Genomic DNA, 21,293 nt, shown 5'->3' on the forward strand with positions numbered 1-21,293 from the left:
GCAGGGAAACTCCAAACGCGGGGGTCGGTAACCACCCCTACCCCCGCTAACCATACCCACACCCATTCTGGCCTATCCTTCCTGGTAGACACAGGTTCAGCCGTCAGCATCATACCACCGACGGAAGAAACCAACCACGGTACACGTTGGCCATACTACGACCTGCTTGCAGCCAACGGTACGCCCATCGCAACGTACGGCAGCCACCACAGCGTCCTGGAACTCCACGATGTCAAGTTCCCTTGTACATTCGTCATAGCAGCGGTACAGCAACCCATACTTGGCTACGACTTCCTCCAGCACTACAATATGGTAGTTAGCGCCAAGGATAACTACTTGTACCACGGCACAACAAGCATACCAGGAACCACCACTAACGCAACTTCCCACCAGATATCGTCACTCCAGCCCGATGGCGATTATGCACGCATCCTGCAGGAGTTTCCCCAGCTAACATCGCCAGACAAGACCAACACCACCACCACCCCTCATATCATGCACCACATCCAGACATCTGGACCGCCAGTATACAGCAAGCCTCGACGACTTTCCCCAGAAAAGTTGGCCGCTGCCGAACAGGAGTTACAAGAACTCCTAGACCAGGACATCATCCAACCATCGGAGAGTGCTTAGGCATCTCACCACTCCACATGGTTCCCAAGCCACCCCCACCGCCCAACCAATGGCGGGTTTGTGGTGACTACCGTCAACTTAACCGCATCACGAAGCCCGACCGCTACCCCATCCCTCACGCTCAGGACTTCCACTTCAAGCTTCACGGGAAATAGGTCTTCTCTAAGATCGTCCTGGTCAGGGCGTTTCATCAAATCCCTGTAGCGCCGGAAGACGTCCAGAACACAGCCATAGCCACTCCGTTCGGCCTCTTCGAATGGAAGATGATGGCCTTTGGCCTCCGGAATGCCGCCCAGACGTTCCAGAGGTTCATAGACCATGCCCTCAGAGACTTCGACTTCATCACCGTTTACATCGACGACATCCTCGTAGCCTCCGATACTCACGACCAGCACCGCCAACATTGCCTCCTCTTCCGCCGCCTCCAAGATTATGGCCTCCGGGTACACCCGTCCAAGTGTCTCCTCGGAGTTTCATCTCTCGACTTCCTCGGACACCGTCTCTCAACGGCAGGCCTGTATCCTCTCCCTAAAAAAATCGACACCATAAAAGACTTCCCACAGCCAACATCCATCAAAATGCTCCGACGATTCCTAGGAATCGTCAATTATTACCATAGGTTCGTCCCCGACGCAGCTGCAAAACTCGCTCCCTTGAACGACCTCACCAAGAACCATTCCAAGCGGTCGGTCAAACCTGTGAAGTGGTCTTCCGAATCGACCCAAGCATTCGGGCAAGTCAAGGCGGCAATCGCTGAGGCCGCCCGCTTGTCCTACCCGGTAGCTCACGCCCCCACATTCCTTACCACCGATGCCTCCTCCTCAGCAATTGGAGGCCGTCCTCCAACAGAAGATCAACGGCCAGCTCCAGCCTATCGCCTTTTTCTCCAAACGTCTAGACCCTCCTCAAATTCGCTACAGCGCCTTTGCCAGGGAACTGCTAGCCATAGTCTCGGCCGTCAAGCACTTCCTTTACTTCCTTGAAGGCCGGCCTTTCGTCATTCTTACAGACCACAAGCCACTCGCCCATGCCCTAGACAGGGTCTCCGACCATCACTCCCCAAGAGTCTCCCGGCAGCTGTCATTCCTCTCCCAATTTGATACTCGAATTGAGTATATCAAGGGAGAGGATAACCAGGTGGCCGACGCCTTGTCTAGAATCACCTCTAGCATCCTCCCTGACCACAACATAGACTACTCACGCATCGCCGCATCTCAGAATAACGACAGTGAACTCCACCTCCTACATATGCACGACACCTCATCCTTACAGCTAAGACAGCTTCCTAACAACCCCGTACCATTGTGGTGTGACGTCTCCACAGGCAAACCCCGCCCGTACATCCCCGCCTGCCACCGTAAGGACGTCTTCTCCTCCTTCCATGACCACAGTCATCCGGGCACCCGCGCGACACAACGACTCATCACGGATCGAGTCGTCTGGCCAGGCATCAACAAGGATGTCAGACAATGGACCCGGACCTGCCTTCCCTGCCAGACGGCCAAGGTTACGCGCCACGTCCACGCACCACTCCAGCGTTTTCCTACACCCACGGCATGTTTCCAGTCAGTCCATGTGGACATTGTGGGCCCCCTTCCGCCTTCTCGTGGCATGCGTTACCTCCTTACGTGTATCGACAGGTACACCAGGTGGCCAGAAGCGATCCCCCTTCCGGATATATCCGCCGAGACGACCGCCCGTGCTTTCCTCTCCGGTTGGGTATCCAGATTCGGCGCACCTCACATCATTGTCACCGATAGGAGCCCTCAGTTCGAATCTGACCTATGGTCCAGCCTCCTCAAGTTCCTTGGCACCAAACGCAACCGGACTACCGCTTACCACCCCCAAGCCAATGGACTCGTGGAACGGTTCCACCGCCAACTGAAGGAGTCGCTTAAGGCACAACCTACATGCGACTGGGTCGACACCCTTCCCCTGGTGCTTCTCACGATCCGCGTCACACCAAAGGTCGACAACGACATTTCCCCATCTCAGCTACTTTACGCTGAGAGCCTTCGCCTCCCTGGGGAAATTGCCACGCCTGCCGTCGGCGATCCTGACCGTCACACCCTCCTCCAACTTATCAAGGAGACATTCGCCAACACCCGTCCAACCCCCCCTCGCCCACCACAACCTCAACCGGAGCACCTTCCCCCGGCCCTGTCTACAAGTGACTACGTCTTCCTCAGGCAAGACTCCAAACGAACTCCTCTTCAACGCCCATACGATGGCCCCTACCGAGTCCTCACCAGATCAACAGAACACTTCGTGATCAACCGAGATGCCAAACCGGATCGTGTCTCCATCGACAGGCTCAAGCCGGCCCACCTCCCCACCACTCCCCCTACCAAAACTCCAGGGCCACTACAATACCTCTTACAACATGGTCCTAACCCCATCCTCACCACCGAACCAAGTCATTCCCCACCCCCCGAAAAACTCTCCCCTCCTGCCCCTAACTCCCCACCAACACAGCACCTGCAGCAGCGCCCCCAAACTCACACAGATCACGCGTACGCGACGGCGAACCCTTATCCTTCTATCCCACAACCACACCCTTCTACAACTGTTCCCGGCAACCCCTAAGATCCTCCCCACCCCACGCCCCCGCTCTACCATGCAACGCAACAATTCTCACCCAACCTTATGTCTCCACAGCTCCATACTCAACCGACCTCCCATCGCCAAGCCTCCGACCTCGACAACACCACCCTGCACTCGAGCCCCCCTCCATCAAGACCCTCCTCACCAGACATGCCCCCTGACGGCATGACCACTCGTTCGGGGCGATTGATCCGAAGGCCAGACAGGTTCAAATACGTCGCGCGCGTCGCTTCCTATCCTCCTCGACGCCCGCTTTTGAAGAGCGGGGGGAGTGGTGTAGTGACGTGATGCATCCTACGACCCGTCACACACTGATCAAAGAAATCTTCCAAGTTCCTGTAGTTGGCAAGCGTAGTTCGCAAGGGTGTTCCTGCCAGCCAGCGGTCAGCCAATCAGGAACTTGGAAAGCTCCTCGCGTTCACGCCAGCCTCCTTTAAAAGGTCGACGTTTCGCCGAGATGGGCAGAATAGTACCGACCAGACCGACCAGCGCACAAACTACATCTCGTCCAGTCTTCTAGCTGTCCCATCGAGCCTCGCCGTCATCATCTGCTACCGCCTCGCTGACGTTAGGCTTCACGTCCAGCTACAACCATAAGCTCCACTAAGCTGTGGCCTTAGTCCGAGCTTCACCTATATTTCTCATGTGACACTTCTAGTGTCGTACCTTGTGGCTAATTACCAAAAGAAAGAGATTAGATATTTTGTGTTGATTTTCATTTGTCCTGCCGTTGTTCCGAACTAAAACTACTACAAGCACACTGACCCAACCTGAAATTCGCAGGGCGTCCCAGTACAAAAACGTTGTGACCATGGAAGATTTTAATTATAGAAACATTGACTGGGAAATTTTAGTAGATCAGGAAGCGATTATTTCTTAGGTGTGGTGCAGGATAACTTCCTAAAACAAATAATTACAGATCCTACGAAGGAAGAGAATACTCTGGACTTACTCTTAACTAATAATGAGCACCTAACGAGTAACGTAAAAGTGGGAAATAGTCTAGGCTCTAGCGATCATCAAGGAATAAGATATATTATTTGGGTAGAATTAAAAAGTACGAATAATGTTCAGGTGCCAGACTTCAGGAGAGCCAATTTTGACAAGAGAAACTATACGAGACATTTGATCACTTATGGGACCGACCCAGGGGGCTGTGACGGGATCAGGTATACGGCCACTCTGGACGTCAATAGCACGGTCAGTAGTCGGGTCACGGAGGGTATGCGTACCTTGGCCAACATCTTTTGTGGGCACGGGGTCAACAGCCAAGTCAGCGACTTGGACGAAATGTATAGTAACCCTACGGATTCATTTCTAAATGCAAAAAATATATTTATATTCCCCTCAAGTCAATACGAAAGAATAGTAATACTCCCAAATGAATGACGAACAGGTTGAAACTTGAGATCAGAATGAAAAGAGGACCTTACATAAGAATAAAAAAAAAAAAAAAAAAAAAAAAAAAAAAACGAGTAGACACACCTTGGATATAAATATAATGATATGGCAAAACTGATTAAAAAGAATACGCGCACAGCAAAACGTAACTATGAAATCAAGGTTGCCAGACAAGCAAGATCAAACCCAAAAGGCTTCTTTCACCTTTACAGAACAAAAAATAGGGAAAGGATAGGCCCAATTCAACTACACAACTCCGAAAATAGCGGGTACGGACTGTTGCTCACCGGACAGTTGCTCACTAGACAAGTGACAAATAGGATATTTGCTCACCAAAGGATTATTTTTTACTTTTCTTGAACTTAATAACAAACAATATACAGGATTTTTTTTTAGTTATATTGAAGTTTATTACAGAAATATACAAACTTTCATGTTTTATTTTTTAATTCATTATAAAATTCAATTCAAATTTCTTCCATCAATATATAGTGATTACAGTTTTATAATTGGTGCAGTACGCCCACGCCCTGGCCTCTTCACTGACGCTGGCGAGCGGGTTTACGCTTTTGACATTTACACACAATTCCCAAGTCACGTAATTCTCTGCTTTCAGAGTTGTGTTTGGAAAGAGAAAGATAAAATAACACCCGCCCGCCTGCCCACCCCCCTACCCACGCACCGCCATTGAATCCACTCTCCTGACTACGCCTCGGACATTGCTCGCTCATCGCTCAAGCCCAACCTGGGGCCAAACAGGAACGCTCATGCTCAACCTGGGGCTAATCAGGAACGCGCTCTCTACACGCGGGAAGTGAACTCTATTCACTTCCCGTAAGATACATACACACACCTCTCACGAACATAGCCACGCCCCACGCACAAACATCTACATATACTTTTTCTTCGACAAGAATTCGCTTCCTTTCTAACTTTCTCTTATACTACATCTTCTCATTTCAGTTTACCTCCCACTAAAGATTTTTCCATTTTTCCACCTTTCTCTACTACTACGCCTCCTACCATTTTCTCAACTATTGGCGATTCTAATCCCAGGTGTCGACGCCGCCGTCTAAGTTCCCTGCCCATTTCTCCTGAGCCACGGCCACCAACCGCCCCTAATCGCTCGCTTAATCGCCCGGTGGTAAAAGCTCTCTTTTATACACAACTATCTTTTCATCTATTTACAGACATTCTTCCCCTCCCACAAAAACCGATCCCGCGCAAGCGGGTGGTCTTACCTAGCAAGTCGCAAGTTCACTCCAGTACACGACCTCTTCAAGCAGGTCTCCTCTCCAAGCAGTACTCCTCTTCAAACAGCTCTCCTCTCCAAGCAGTACTCCTCTTCAAGCAACTCACCTCTCCAAGCAGTACTCCTCTTCAAGCAGCTCTCCCCTCCAAGCAGTACTCCCCTTCAAGCGGCTCTCCTCTCCAAGCAACAGTCCTCTCCAAGCTTCAAGTTCCCTTTAGCTCTTAGGTTTTTCCCTTTACGAGTTTAGAGTAGTATCATTGTGAGTTTCATTTTCATGAAGATGGAGTCTTTGTGAGTGAGGACAGAGACAATGCGGAGGTGCTGAACAAGCAATATTCTAGTGTATTTACCAAAGAAAATATGACGGCTTTTCCAATTTTTGCTAACAAAGAATTGCAATCAGAACTTAGTATATCTATCACCAAGGAGAGAGTGTTAAGGGTTCTTGAAAAGTTAAGAACTGACAAATCACCAGGACCTGACCAGATTCACCCACGCATACTAATGGAAATGGCAGACATCCTGGCCACACCACTCTCAATTCTGTTCGGAGCCAGCCTGGAAAGAGGAGAAGTGCCGAAGCAGTGGAAGTCTGCCACAGTTACTCCAATCATGCTAATTACAGACCAGTATCACTTACCTCAGTAATTTGTAAAGTTCTATAGCGCATCATTGCAGAAGACATCGTGAACCATCTTAGAGCGAACAATCTTCTCTGCAATCAACAACATGGATTTACACCCGGAAAATCAACCACTAGCAATTTGTTGGAGGCCATGGAAACCTGGACTGAAGCATTAAGTCACAATCTTCCAGTAGGTGTTATATTTATGGGTTACGCCAAGGCATTTGACATGGTTCCGCATTAACGCTTGCTAGCTCAACTGGCCACCCTTGGCATTAGAGGATGTACACTGAATTGGATTAGGGGTTTTCTAACAGGAAGAGAGCAGCGTGTGAATGTCAATGGCTCGCTGTCAGATTGATGCAAAGTCACCAGTGGTGTTCCTCAGGGCTCTGTGTTGGGACCCCTGCTATTTACCATGTTTGTGTCAGATGTGTCAGACCTCTTAGACAATTACATCTCTATGTTCGCTGATGACACCAAAATATTCCAGATAATAGCACACGAAGATTTCCAGCACTCATTGCAGGGTGACTTGGACAAGCTCCAAACTTGGGCTCGCAAGATGTAAATGCTCTTCCACCCAGAGAAATGCAAAGTTATGCACTTGGGCCCTAACAACCCTCAGAGGAACTACGAGATGTCAACGAACAATGACCCACCGCACTCGCTACTCGTGGCAACAGAGGAAAGGGACTTGGGTGTCATTATAGACAACAAGCTGAAGTTCTCGCAACACATTCAGGCACAGGTCAATAAAGCGAACAAAATCCTGGGAGCCCTCAAGCATAACTTTTTGGCATTGGACAAGACAGCTGTGGCAAGTCCTTCCTTACTTAATTATTGTATATATTTATTGTATATGTATCTCATTTATTGTATAAGTAACACTTCTTTATTATACATGAGTACTTAATATCAACATATATATATTGTAAATGTTTTGTATAAGTAAGCCTATGTAGTCATTACATTATATAAGTGCCCTATACACAATTATATAGCCAATTATATATACGTCATTAGGCGTACGCTACAGGCGTATGCGTCTATGCCAATTGTACACGTTATAGCCAGGGCCGTTTCTAGCTTTGTGGGGGCCCTAGGCAAAAGTTAGAGAGATAGACAGGTTGGTATTTCATTTATACCTGTAAAGTTTGCCAAACAGTAATTAAACGACTTTTATATCTTTTGATGGTGTTAAAGGATGCAAGTAACTATTACACCATCTTTATTTATTTAAACATTTATTTTAACTTAACATCAGTCTCTGAATACAAACCACACTTCAAAATATTGGTAACTTAACATCAAAGTCTCTGAATACAAACCACACTCCAAAATAGTAGTAACTTAACATCACAGTCTCTGAATACAAACCACCAACTGCATTGTATTGGGCTCAAAATCTCTGCTTTCTGGCTTTTTTACTAGCAAAATCATCAATGATGTCTTCATACAACACGTCTTTCCCCACTTCATGGTTGATGCTGATTATTGCAAGAACACTGAGTCGCTCCTGCCCCATAGATGATCTTAAATAGGTCTTGATGAGTTTCAGCTTCGAAAAGCTCCTCTCTGCTGAGGCCACAGTCACAGGCAGAGTACAGGCAATTCTCAGTGCAACCCACAGATTGGGATACAATTCCTCAAAATGTTTTTTGTGGATAAAGGTGAGGAGCTCAAGAGCAGTCATTTCGTCTGAGGGCAAACTTGGTAAGTGCTTAACTTCCATAGCCAGTTCCTTTCCATCAATGTCACTTTCATTTCCAGAGTTTAATGTCTTGCATAGTTTGTCACACTGGTTGTTCAATGACTGATCATCCAGTTTCTGGAAATTAAGCAGCATTCCAAATTGGTCTCTTACTTCACTCAGAGTTTTAAATCTATCAGTTAAGGATTGAATGGTAGTGTCAACAACAACATTAAAGAATGTCATTTCTAGCCTCTTCATTGCATCTGCAATGGGCTCATCTGCGGCCTCATAAGCAAAGTGTCTTTTTGTACTTCTTAATCTCTTTTCTTTGAGTACAGCCTCTACATTCATTTCCTCACACATATCTTTAGCAGAGACTTGAGCTGAAGTGAACCCAATTCTTCTGTAGTTAGTCAGAGATGTTTTCGCTTTAGTAAGGAGATCAACTGCCACATCAAGCTGCATTTTAGGAGACTGCAGGAGCTTACTGACATGGTTCACAATGTGTAGAATGTCATACCATATGACTGTGCAAATGATAAATCGGTATGACCCCACCTCTTCTGCCAGACTTTGGGCTTCAACCTTGGTCAGAGGATCAGACATTTCCCTGACCTTCAACAAAGCTTCCCTTACATTAGAGGCCTGATACCGCACAGCTTCTATGCTATTAATACGGCTCTCCCATCTTGTGTCACTCCAGGTCTTGAGTGCAACAGTGACATAATCTTTTAGGATTGCCCATCTTTGTGGTGAGGCTGAAAATAGGTTGTACAGTTTCTGAACAGTGCCGAAATAGCTAGTGGCATCTATTGAAGCTGTTGCTGCATCAGATATCATCAAGTTTAGGGAATGTGCTCCACATGGAACATAGAGTGCACGAGGGTTCTTCTCAAGAAGTCTGGCTTGAACTCCTTTGTTTCTCCCTTTCATGTTGGCACCATTATCATATGATTGTCCTCTGCAATCTTCAAGGAGAATATTCAGTTCCGTCAATTTCTTTATAATTAGAGATGACAAACCAAGACCTGTTGTTTCAGAAGCTACAAGGAACCCCATAAAATGTTCCTTAATTTCTGGTTTCTTATCCATTTTGACAGTCCTTATGACGACTGACATCTGTTCTTGATGGCTTACATCGGGAGTACAGTCCAAAATAATTGAATAATATTCGGACTGTTTAACTTCAGTCACCATTGTGTCCATTATTTTAGTACTGATTGAAGCAATAAGTTCATTTTGGATGATATTTCCAAGGTAGCTGGAATGACTGAACTGGCCACTCTCAACACGCTCAATGTGCTGCTTCATGACAGGATCAAATTTAGCAAGCAGCTCCACCTCTTTTAGAAAATTCCCATTATTCTGCTGGTGTAACGTGTTTGATGAACCTCTAAATGCAAGATTTCTCTCGGCTAAGGATTGGACAATGGCGATTAAGCGAGTCAGGACATCTCTCCAGCGCCTCTTTTCAGCCTCCAATAGTGTTCTTTCAGCTTGGTCTATTGTCTTTCCAGTTTGCAAACGGAGTTGTAAATCTTTCCAGGTTGCCATGTGCGCTATGTGTGCTGGACTGCTTTCATGACTTTTCAAAAGTGTGCCTATGTTTTTCCAGTCTGTCAGTCCTTCTGTCACTAACTTTTGTTCTTTGGTTGAAAATAATTTACAACAAAAGCAATAGAGAGCATTTTTTTTTTTTTTTTTTGAGTAGATAAGCCAAGTCCGCTTCATCTCTTCTCCATTAACCAATGTTCTACAAAAATAATGATAATGAAAACTTCTTCCGTCTTCTTTTTTGGGAAATGTGAAATCAGAACTAATCTGAAATGGCCCTCTACCTACTGCATCCGTTCTAAATGCATCAGACAGAATAGTTGGCCAGTTAGCAGGATCTAGTGGTTTAGAATAAATGGGAGGCTGCTCAGGAGTAGATGATGCCTTCTGTGGTTCTGGGGAATGTGGTGGTCTTGGTGGCAGTACAGCTTCCTGGACAGATCCTGATGAATGTGATGGCACTGGAGCATCCTGTTCAGGAAGTTCAGAATATTCCTCTGGCTTGCTGTCTGGAGCTCCAATATATTTTAGAATTGATCCTGCAAAATTACAAATTTCCTTAGATGATTAGGCGTTAGTCTAAAATAATACTCACCATTCAGAAAACATAATAAAACCAAACTTTAATATGTTTCTTTAAATTATTAAATAAACGATAATGAATTACCTTTTTCTTTTGACCATTTTTCTTCGTCAAATTTCTTTTTCTTTCGTTTCTCTGCTCCGCTGAGATAAATTCGTTTTGATGCCATTACGGGAATGATGATTGGCGAGTCTTAGAGTCTAATGTAGGCCTAGCACAGAAATCTATTAAGTGAAAACCTTATAAATACATGGAATCAATTTTACATACACGATATTCGAGTAGAACAAATATGATTAATTTTATCAGTGTAGGCCTAACACAGATATCTGTAAAGTGTAAACCTTTTAAATACCCCTTAATAAAAATAATTCTACATACACGAAATTCGGGTAGACCTGAAAGGTGAACAGATGGGTGATTGTTGAGCCTGTGGTTATCTTAATATTGTATACGAACTAGAGAAACGGACCACACGACAAACGGAATAGAATTAATTTATTTCTGTCACTTCCTTTTGAGCTCACCTCGGTCCTGCCATCTAGTGTTTTTTTTTTTTTTTTTTTCATTAGGTAGGTGAAGTGAGAAAATAAATAATCATAATTTGATAATAAAGAAATAAGCGAATAAATGAATAAGGGATTGGATAAAATATCGATACAAAATAAACAAAATTGAACATATGAACATTGAATATTGAAAAAGGTGGAAAAGGTAAACATTCCATAGAATACAAACATTTCCTATTGTGCATACAAATATAATAAAAGGAATTCCAACTTACAGTCACAGAACACACAAACTTACAAATTTACACTATTAGAAGCTAAGCATGATGCGACCAAAGAGTAAACAAGAACGCTGGTGATGCCAATTCCAGTGACAATTAAAGCCAAACAATTGGACAAAGAATAGTAAGCTAATGGCCAAAAAGAGTTTGTAATCAACAATTAATAACATCTGTAGCCATAAGTCCTAGCTTAGTGAACACATAAATGGATAAATAAAGCCAATTAATGCTTACCATATTATATCTTTAGATTAAATAAGATGTAGGTGATTTTTAACAAGATAGTATTTTTAGCAGACGATCAAAACATTTCAAACAATAACAAACACTGCAAGAGGCATATTGTTTATTTGCGTCGGCGGGCGGGAGAGGCACAGGCTCATATTTGACCTTCGGTAGCGTTACCTAGCCAATGGGCCGGCCGGGGGCCCCCTGGTAGGTTGGGGGCCCTAGGCAATCGCCTATACCGCCTATAGCTAGAAACGGCTCTGGTTATAGCATTGTTGTCGCCGCGGATATACTCGACTAAGGAAACGTATTCAGAAAGAACAGAGAGTTGTCGTTGTTGTCTGTCAGTTTTAGCAAGAGATTTAGAGTAAAATGCAGCTACGAGGGGCTTGTGGCCAAGAATTAGGGTAACTGTATGTCCATCAATGAGAGTCCTGAAATGCAAAACTGCGAGGTAAGCAGCTAATAACTCGCGGTCGTAGGTGGAATAGGTACGTTGTGTCAGAGAGTTTCTTCGAGTAAAAACCTAGGGGCGTTGGCTTGCCGTCTATAACTTGATAGAGAGCGACGCCAACGGCTAGGCTTGAACTGTCAGTCACGAGTTGGTAGTTTGTCGGTATTAGGAAAGGGTAAGCTAAGGTTGAACAGTCCAGTAAGGCTTGCTTCAAATTATTGAAGGAGTCCTTTGCTGCGTCAGTCCAAGTGAGACACTTTGAAGAAGGATATTGTTTAAGAAGCTCAGTAAGGGAATAGGCTACGGTTGCAAAATTAGGAATCATGGGCCGAATTTTTTTTTATCATACCCATGAAACGGCGCAAAGCCTGTGAAGGCTGAGGTAAAGGGAAATCGAAAATGGCCGTGGTACGTCTTTAGGTGGCTTAATCCCTTGTGAGCTAATCTCGTAACCGAGAAAGGTAAGGTTTGACTTGAAGAATTGACATTTGTCGAGAGAAAGTCGCATGTTATGCTGAGCCAAAATGGAAAGAACAGTTTGAACATCTGAAATGTGTTCTTCAAGGGTCTTACTAGCAATCAGTACATCATCAAGGTACGTAAACGTATTGTTTACGTTAGCTAAGAGAGTATCTATAAAGCGCTGAAACGTGGCTCCGGCATTTTTCAATCCAAAAGGCATGTACAAGAATTCAAATAAACCAAAGGGCGTGCATATCGCAGTCTTAGGAATGTCTTGTTCAGCTACAAGAATCTGCAGATATGCACTTTGTAAGTCTAACTTAGTGAATATAACCTTATTCTTAAGTGACATGGTGAGAGAGCGCAAGTGTGGTATGGGATATTTGTCATTTACAGTTACATTGTTTAGACCTCGGTAATCTCCGCAAGGTCTCCAGGAATGTGGTTCTTTCTTGGGAATCAAATGAAGTGGGGACGCCCAAGGTGAGTTGGAGCGTCGTATGATCCCTGCATTAAGCAAAAATTGAAATTCATCCTTTGCCGCTTTGAGCTTCTCACCTGTCAATGGCCTTACTTTAAAGGATATAGGGGAAGAATCACCTGTATCTATTCTATGACATATAGTACCTTGTAGTGTTGGAGGATCAGACAGTTGTCGGGGCGCGGTAAGTACGGGAAATTTTGAAAGAAGAGCAATGGCTCTTGAATCGATATCCCCATAATGTACCGCGTGTGAGGAGATAGGGAGAGGAGAAGCCTTAGGGGGAATGGTGCATGCAGTGGAGGGATCAGAGAGGAGGCGATTTCTACAATCAACTACTAGTGAGTTATGGGTTAAAAAGTCCGTACCAAGAATTGGGCGGATGACATCAGCAACGACGAAGGACCATGGGAAAGAACGACTGATACGTTGAATCCCACGTTCCACGTCGACTTCGCCGTACGTACGAATACGGGTACCGGAAGCAGTAGTAAGTTGTACTACCGTGGAACGGAGCAGTGGAGTCAAACTTGTGTCGTAGGGGATGAGCGAGACTTGAGAACCGGTATCTATAAGGAATTCATAGTTCTTGCAACCTATAGTGGCACTAATGACGAGAGGCAGTCCTGCGGTTGCAAGGGATACTTCTACAGACTGCCCATCGAGTTTCCCGCCGTGTTAATCAGCGGGCCTGGGGATGAAGGACGTGAGTTAGGGCGTGAGCTAGGCAACACGTTAGCACTAGTGGTAGACAATATGCACCACTTTTTGCAAGTTCAAGCACTGTTGCCGTGGAAGAGGTGGCAACGGCACACTCGTGACCTTTGGCCTTCATAGAAAGGAGTTAATCCGAGTGGAAAGGTAGTGGATGCTGAAACACGTGTAGTGGGGTTACCACTACGAAACACTGGCACACTATCACTCCGCGGAGCCCTTGGCACAGGCTTGTTCACCGATGACGCACTTATCCCTTTGTTTCCGTGGCCATGGGCCATGAGAGTATCGGCGACGCGGGCCAATTCATCAAGGGAACCGGCGTGTGTCACAAGTAGTGGTCGGATGTCACTTGGCACTGCACGTAAAAACTTCAGGCGGATGAAGTCGTCGTCGACACCGAGTTGCTTCCCTATGGTGCGAAGTTCTCGTAGGAAGGTCGTCGGTTTGTCGTACATTATATTGTTCTGGTGGACCAAGGCATCAAAGAGTTCCGGCGGAGACCTGGTAAGGACGTCGATTAGCGCCTTCTTCAAGCGGTCGTAGTCACCGGAAGTAACGACATCGTCGTCGAACTGGTTGAGCACTAGGATGGTTAAGTTCGCTAGTGCATGGTTGAACTTCGTTTGGGGGACGGTTATGTTGGCTAGTGCAAATTGCGCCTCTAGCAACGAAAACCATCTTGCCGGCGATGCTTCGTCGAATGGTGGAGATCGAACAGCGACGGCGGCCGAAGTCGTGGAATGCGTAGAGGAAGAAGTGCTTCCTGCTGCTGCTGCTGTCGTTGAAGTGGCTACAGTGGTTAGGCGGAGAAGGGGGATTCATGGTGTTGTCGGATGTTTCCCCAGTATACGTGTTCCGTGTCGTATACGTGTTGCGTGTAGATCAGGACTGTTAACAATGCCGCACACTCCGACTATTTCTAGCGCACTTTGAAGTTCGTAAATGCGTAGTTCCATGCGCGTGACGAGTCACAGTTTATGAATACGCATAGGCACTTAACCACGTAATGTGTATCAATATCTATATACACTAGGTCTAACCGTTTGAGCCGTTCTGCGCAGCTTCTGGCGTCATCTAGCTGCTTCCGTTTTCTCTTTGTGAAACACTGAAGAAAACTGTGAAACGCTAAGGAAGACTGGAACTATTATATTTCCCCCCCCCCGTTATCTCTCTCTCTAGCCCATTGCTATTATCAGTGTGTGTGTGTGTGTGTGTGTGTGTGTGTGTGTGTGTGTATTTTACGGGAAGGGGAAATATCGTCGTGTGTGCTTATATGTGTACACGTTCACATGTGTGTGTGTATGTTTGTGTGCGTGTGTGTGTATGTGTGTGTGTGTATTTATATACTTGTATTTTACGGGAAGGGGAGATATCGTCGTGTGTGCTTATATGTGTACACATTCACATGTGTGTGTGTGCGTGTGTGTGTATTTATATACTTGTATTTTACGGGAAGGGGAGATATCGTCGTGTGTGCTTATATGTGTACATGTTCACATATGTGCGTGCATGTGTGTGTGCGTGTGTGTGTATTTATATACTTGTATTTTACGGGAAGGGGAGATATCGTCGTGTGTGCTTATATGTGTACATGTTCACATGTGTGTGTGTGTGTGTGTGTGATTCATCTTGGTCTTTTGGATCACGTGTTGGACTCGTGGTCGACAGCTATTTCCCTCCCGGAAGAGAGTTCAGAGCTCGTATGTCCGATCTATGAACTTACACGCACACACATCCCCAACACCCCGCCCACGAGAGTTGGAGTAATGACTCGAAGCGCAGTGATACTGAAAAAAATTCAGCCTGTGGCAGGATTCGAACCAGGTACCACCGATAGTTTCATCGTTTGGATCCAAGTCTCCACCAACTGCGCCACCGAGTTACTCATACATGCGGTGTGTGTGTATTTATATATTTGTATTTTACGGAAAGGGGAGATATCGTCGTGTGCTTATATGTGTACACGTTCACATGTATGTGTGTGTGTGTGTTTATATACTTGTATTTTACGGGAAGGGGAGATATCGTCGTGTGTGCTTATATGTGTACATGTTCACATGTGCGTGTATGTATTTGCAGGGAAACGATGAAAATTGACATTTGGCTTAATTCCTCTTTGGTTTGATCCACAACCCTTAATGGCACAATAAGCCATATTGTCAAGATTTATATATACCGGTAAATATAGATCTTCATTGTCAGAATATAACTATTTGCGTGGAGCGGTGCGAGCGGAGGCAGCAACTTGTCCGCGCAACGAACCAGCTACAACTAACAACGATGGGACGCGCGAACCCCACTTTGAGCAGCCAGGTGACGCCACGGGCCCGCTGCGCCAACACCTTGGAAATTCGGTCGGAAGTGGTTAGACCTGGTATATATAGACCTTGATGTGTATGACCCTAAATCACTTAGGTACGGAGCACTGGGTATTAGGGTCACTTGGGCACTGTCACTCCGGGGTCACCACTGTGGTAAGTGCCAAACACGCAGTATTTTCTGGTAGGAGTTTATTGCGTAGGTCTACACACAAGTATGGCAGGAAGTAATCTGTTACCAGCGAATGCTAGGAGGCCTAGCCTGGGCATCAAGACGCGCTTGTGTCCTACTTCCTGATACATTGTTGCCAAACGGGAAAAAGATTAGGCAAAACAATACATACAAACATCTCTAGGAATATACATAAGAATATACAGAAACAAGAAAATAATTACATATAATGATGAATATGCATGCAAAATGGTTAAGGGTAACATATATTTAATACCTTAATGCTACGACGTGTACAATTGGCATAGACGCATACGCCTGTAGCGTACGCCTAATGACGTATATATACTTACTTAACTTAAGCATACTTAAGCATATTACGCAGACCAGTCGAGGAGACGACTCTTCGCTGCGCTCACAGGGTAAACTTAAACTATAGCTATAATAATAATATATAATAAATAAAATATATAATAAACTATAGCTATAATTGGTTATATAATTGTATATAGGGCACTTATATAATGTAATGATTACATAGGCTTTCTTATACAAAACATTTACAATAGATATATGTTGATATTAGGTACTCATGTATAATAAAGAAGTGTTACTTATACAATAAAGGAGATACATATACAATAAATATATACAATAAGTAAGGAAGGGCTTGCCACACACCATCAGCCTGGTCCAAGAAAAGGTGGTCTTCCAGCTCGAGTTTCGGAAGTCTGGAATAGATTATCGCAACACACTGTAAATGCTACCTCACCAGAAACCTTCAAGACAAGACTTGCCAAGGAGTGGGAGAACCGGTCAGACCTTTACCAATAGCTTTTCGTATTAACCAGTCCGCGATCCAAAAGGGTTGCCACACCAAAAGAAAAGTCATCAAGAAATTATAAAGGTCTTATTACCCGAATGGTATCAAATGACCTCTACTGAAGGTGAATACTGAAGGTGAATATTTCCCTGGTTTGTCCGAACCATATCACATGAGTAAACCGGATAAGTAATCAGACACGGGTTCTATTTGAACACCGGTATTTGCATTTACACTCGATTACACCGATAAATTACTTTAGAGCGTATGCCTTTCTTTATCTATGTAAGCAATAATGTAATTGATGTGACATGAATAACCTCAATAAATATTCGTAAATAATAAACAAAAGATAGGCTACACCTATTCGGATTCACTAGTTCAGAATGTCATTCCCTCCTCCTTTCCAAGATTGTCTATTTCAAAAGGTGCATTCTAAATAATATGCAAATATAACTGAAAATCCTTTTATTTTCCCAAATTAGCATATATACATTTACAATTTTACATGGATCATTAAATGCAAATTGAAAATATTGAAGGATATATAAAACTTGATTAAAAGTAAAATATATATATTTTTTATTTATAATGAACTACCAGGCCAAACTGAGCCTAATGCAACTAAAAAAAATCCTTGCTACTTAATACGACTTATTTACGTAATTTACGTAACATATATTTCCCTTACTTCTGACATCTCTAGCACCTCCCAACAATATAGATTTCAGGAGCCAACAACAAAAGTCAAAAGGCATTAATTCAATGAAAAATGCAAAAGAAATCATAGCCGATAATATTCTTACGAGTGCGATATTATCGCACGGCGTAACATTTTTCTAATCCTAAGATTAACTTAGGTCATCAGCACAGGTATAATTCCAGCCCAGGTGACAGGCCAAAACCTATAATTGCTTTCCTCACCCCGTAAACTTACTGTGGTCACAATTCACCCCCAGAAGATCCAACCCCCAACCCCCTGGGGGTGAATTTCACCCCTTATGAGAACCCCTGCACTAGTTGTATGAATATTTAATTACTGTAGGATAATAAATTGAAAAATTAATTATTTATTTAAATATTAAATCATATTTATCTATGTTATATGTATTTCAGATAGTGAAGCTCTCGGTGTGTTCTTCAATATAGTTTTTTATTTGGGTCCTCTGGTATTTACACCAAGTGTTGCTGCAGACAGTCCTTGTGTTTATTTACATTACAAAGGTAGGGGCAGGGGAAACGGGGAAGTCAAAATGAATATTTTAAACTTCATTAAGTGTGTTTAAAATCTCTCAATAATACACCTTATAAACGAAGTGAAGGAATCTTTGAAATATACAATATGACTTAATATATTACCAAAGTAATCATTTGTTCATCGCTTTAAACTACTGTTACCTAGACAAGAAGAGTACACGTGTTACAAGAACTTGCCATTTTCAGATTTAATATGCAACTCAAGTGCATTATGATGTGTAATTTAAGGTGAAAGTCATTGAAGTGGTGTACTTGGTGCATAGGTTAATAGATTGCAATGTTAGCAATTGTATTACAGGGTAAATCTAAAAGTTAATTGTGTTGAAGTCCAAATTTTAGAATTCTCCCCAAAATTAATATTTAATGTTTATGTGACTTACAGTCTTACGTCATTTGGCTTGCATCACGATGGGTAAAACCAAGAAGCTAGGTAAATTAGGTACCCCTCTCTCAAGACCTGGACCACTAGCTGACCAGATCACCAGGGATGAAATTGCAAGACCCTCTGTGAGAGTGAAGAATCGTGGAAACCGCAAGGATGAAGACGATGAGGTAAGCATGCTAACCTTTTACCTTTACTGTGCATAAGTTCTTCAAAGCTGAATAACATGTTTCCAGATATCAGTGATGCATAATTATTGGCTTATTTTCCATTCTCTTTGAAAACACCATACAATTTAATGAAATGAAGTGGCATTAGCCAGAATAAAACTTCATATACTAGTAACTATAGACTAGATTCATACCAAATTTGCCTTTTCATGGCAACTATTAACGTTAAATTGTCAATTTAAAGATGATCAGGACAATTTATAGTTTCACCCAACCACTCACTCAAGCAGATTATCATATACTTACTTTCGGTAATTTTGTCTGTTAATGACACGGCTGAAGTCTGCTTCCGCACGTTCCAAGTTGTCCTTGGTTCTGTACTGCTTCTGGCAGGGTGTTGTGGTGGCTGTAGGGGTATCCTGGTATCGGTGGATGGTCTGGTAACCCATCCAGCCATTTGTCCAGCTTTCTCTTGAAAGACTCCGGGCTAGTATCTGTCTGGTCCCGGAGATCTCTTGGGAGGCAGTTGAACAAACGAGGTCCATTGTGAGTGAAAGAGTTGTGTTTTATTGTCTTCACTCTTTGTATGGAGCCTACAGTACCCTTTATGTAGCATAGTCTTCCCTTTCTCGGATGGTAGTTTGCCACTATTCCCACATTAGGTACTCTGCCCTCCAGGATTTTCCATACATAGATGATTATATAGTGTTCCCTTCTCCTCTGCAGAGAGTACAGTTTTAACCCCTTCCATACGGTGCCGCACACGTAGGCGTCATGGGGAGCGAGTGTATTCGCGAGGCTGCCATATCGGCGTCTTGATTATATTTATTGTAGTCGCCCCTCCATATTGACATTCTTTCTAATTCTTTTGTAATCGCATTTTCTATGGTTATCAAAATTCACGGGTGAAGAGAGAACGATCGATATAAGCGGTGACTATATTTTATGATGCGAGTATTATTATGACACGTCGTACGGCTGGCATTGGCTGCTGCCACCGAGATCTAAGTCCATGACGCCTACGTGTGCGGCACCGTATGGAAGGGGTTAACTGGCTCAGTCTATCCCAGTAGTTTAGGTGCTGTACTCCCTGAATTTTTACAGTGAAGGAACGCTGGATAGCCTCTAGGTTGGCTATTTCTTGTATTTTGTATGGGGACCATAGCTGGCAGCAGTACTCGAGCCTTGGGACTACCAGACACTTCCATAGGGTCTTTAGGCACTGCCCATCTCTAGAGTTAAAAGTTCTAAGCACCCACCCACTCAAGTGTCTTCCTGCTTCTATTATTTTATTTATGTGGTGTGAGAAAGTTGCATCGTCGCTCATGAATACCCCAAGGTCTTTGACATGCTCTTTTTCTGTGATGAGCTGGTTGTTGTACTTGTAGTTTGTGGAGTTTTTAAGGTCTTCATTTCTCCCATAGCGTACAAGTTCAAATTTCTCACCATTCAATGCCATGTTGTTTGATGCTGCCCAAATTTGTATTTCATTGAGGTCCTTTTGTGTATTTTCTGCATCTTCTGGGCATGTTATCTGCCTTTTCAGCCTGGTGTCATCGGCAAAAGAGGACGCTTCAGTATACTTTAGTTTCTCGTCAATATCTCCTACATGTATAATGTAGGAGATATGGTACACCGCTTTTTACTCTACTGGGCTCAGACAGTTCTCCTTGGACAGATACTTGTTGAGTTCTGCCTGTTAGAAAACTATGCAACCATCTTCCAAGTGAGCCCATTATTCCGAGATTTTGTAGCTTATGTAGGAGAATGCCGTGATCTACCTTGTCAAAAGCCTTGGCAAAATCAAGGTAGATCACATCAGCATTCCAGCCATCCTGTGTGCTCTCAAGGATCCTCTCATGGTGTTCGAGTAACTGGGACAGACACGAACGACCCTGCCTGAAACCGTGCTGTCCATCGTTGAAGGCTTCCTTTGTTTCCAGGAACTTCACCATCCTCTTTCTTTTGATTTTTTCGCATAGTTTTACTAGGTGAGAAGTTAAGGCTACTGGTCTGTATTTGCTTGCCTGGCCTCTACTTCCTCCCTTATGTATGGGTGTGATGATGGAGGTCTTCAGCATAGTAGGAACTGTGCCAGATTTTACTGATACGTCCCAAAGCATCTGAAGTGGCTTTGCAAGCTCCTGTCCACAGTTTCTCAGAAGTTGTGCATGGAAACCGTCCGGTCCCGCTGCTGCTTCAGGTGGAATAGCTTTTATTGCCTCCATTATGTCCTGTTCGGTGATTTCAATTGATGAGAGTATTTGTGGGCTGTTTGGGGAGTCTGTGAAGAAAGTTTTTGCATCTTCTACCACCTTGTCTTTTTTTGGGTCACTGAAGACACTCTCATACTGTGACTTGAGAATATTTGCCATTTGCTTGGGGTCTCCATTTAGTACACCATTCTCGTCGTAAAGAGGCCCAACTACTGATTTATTCTTCAATTTCTTTTTGGCGTATGAGAAAAAGTATTTCGGATTTTCCCTTATCCGCAGTATCGCTTCTAGCTCTTCCCTCTGGTGTTGCTCTTCATGGGATAGCTTAATCTTTTTCTCTATCTCTTCTAAATGAGATTTAATTTTCTCCTGGGCTGTTGGATAGTATGTTTTGCCCAACCTGATGCTGCATGAATGCCTCTTTCTCATGAGGATTTTGCGGTCCCTAGGGATGATACTTCTTTTCTTGTTGTTC

General features: G+C 44.1%; 2 protein-coding genes across 4 annotated transcripts in view; one reads left to right on the top strand and one right to left on the bottom strand.

Annotated features, from left to right (window-relative positions):
* Nucleotides 1-7,745: 7,745 nt before the first annotated feature.
* Nucleotides 7,746-11,628, bottom strand: LOC143036411 (zinc finger MYM-type protein 1-like). 2 transcript variants are annotated; one of them, XM_076203745.1, is made up of 3 exons: nt 11,373-11,628; nt 10,433-10,572; nt 7,746-10,304 (listed from the first exon to the last, which is right to left on the bottom strand). In XM_076203745.1, exons 2-3 carry the CDS (start codon nt 10,515-10,517, stop codon nt 7,918-7,920), a joined length of 2,472 nt encoding a protein of 823 aa, XP_076059860.1. In that variant the 5' UTR covers nt 10,518-10,572; nt 11,373-11,628; the 3' UTR covers nt 7,746-7,917. The 2 variants fall into 2 exon arrangements, with proteins under 2 accessions (XP_076059860.1, XP_076059861.1); XM_076203746.1 differs by lacking the exon at nt 11,373-11,628 and adding an exon at nt 10,730-10,876.
* Nucleotides 11,629-17,912: 6,284 nt separating this feature from the next.
* Nucleotides 17,913-21,293, top strand: part of bys (Bystin) — a 61,419-nt gene continuing 58,038 nt past the window's right edge. Inside the window, exons 1-2 of one of the 2 annotated variants that reach the window (XM_076203750.1) lie at nt 17,913-18,017; nt 18,433-18,602. In XM_076203750.1, the coding sequence (XP_076059865.1) occupies nt 18,459-18,602 (144 nt within the window). In that variant the 5' untranslated portion in view covers nt 17,913-18,017; nt 18,433-18,458. Of the gene's footprint in view, nt 18,018-18,151; nt 18,279-18,432; nt 18,603-21,293 lie in introns of those variants that run through there. The other variant, XM_076203751.1, reaches the window with a different exon arrangement.

This window comes from Oratosquilla oratoria, chromosome 20, assembly GCF_046742065.1.
Source record: "Oratosquilla oratoria isolate Oo_2021 chromosome 20, ASM4674206v1, whole genome shotgun sequence".
NCBI classification, from domain to species: Eukaryota; Metazoa; Arthropoda; class Malacostraca; order Stomatopoda; family Squillidae; genus Oratosquilla; species Oratosquilla oratoria.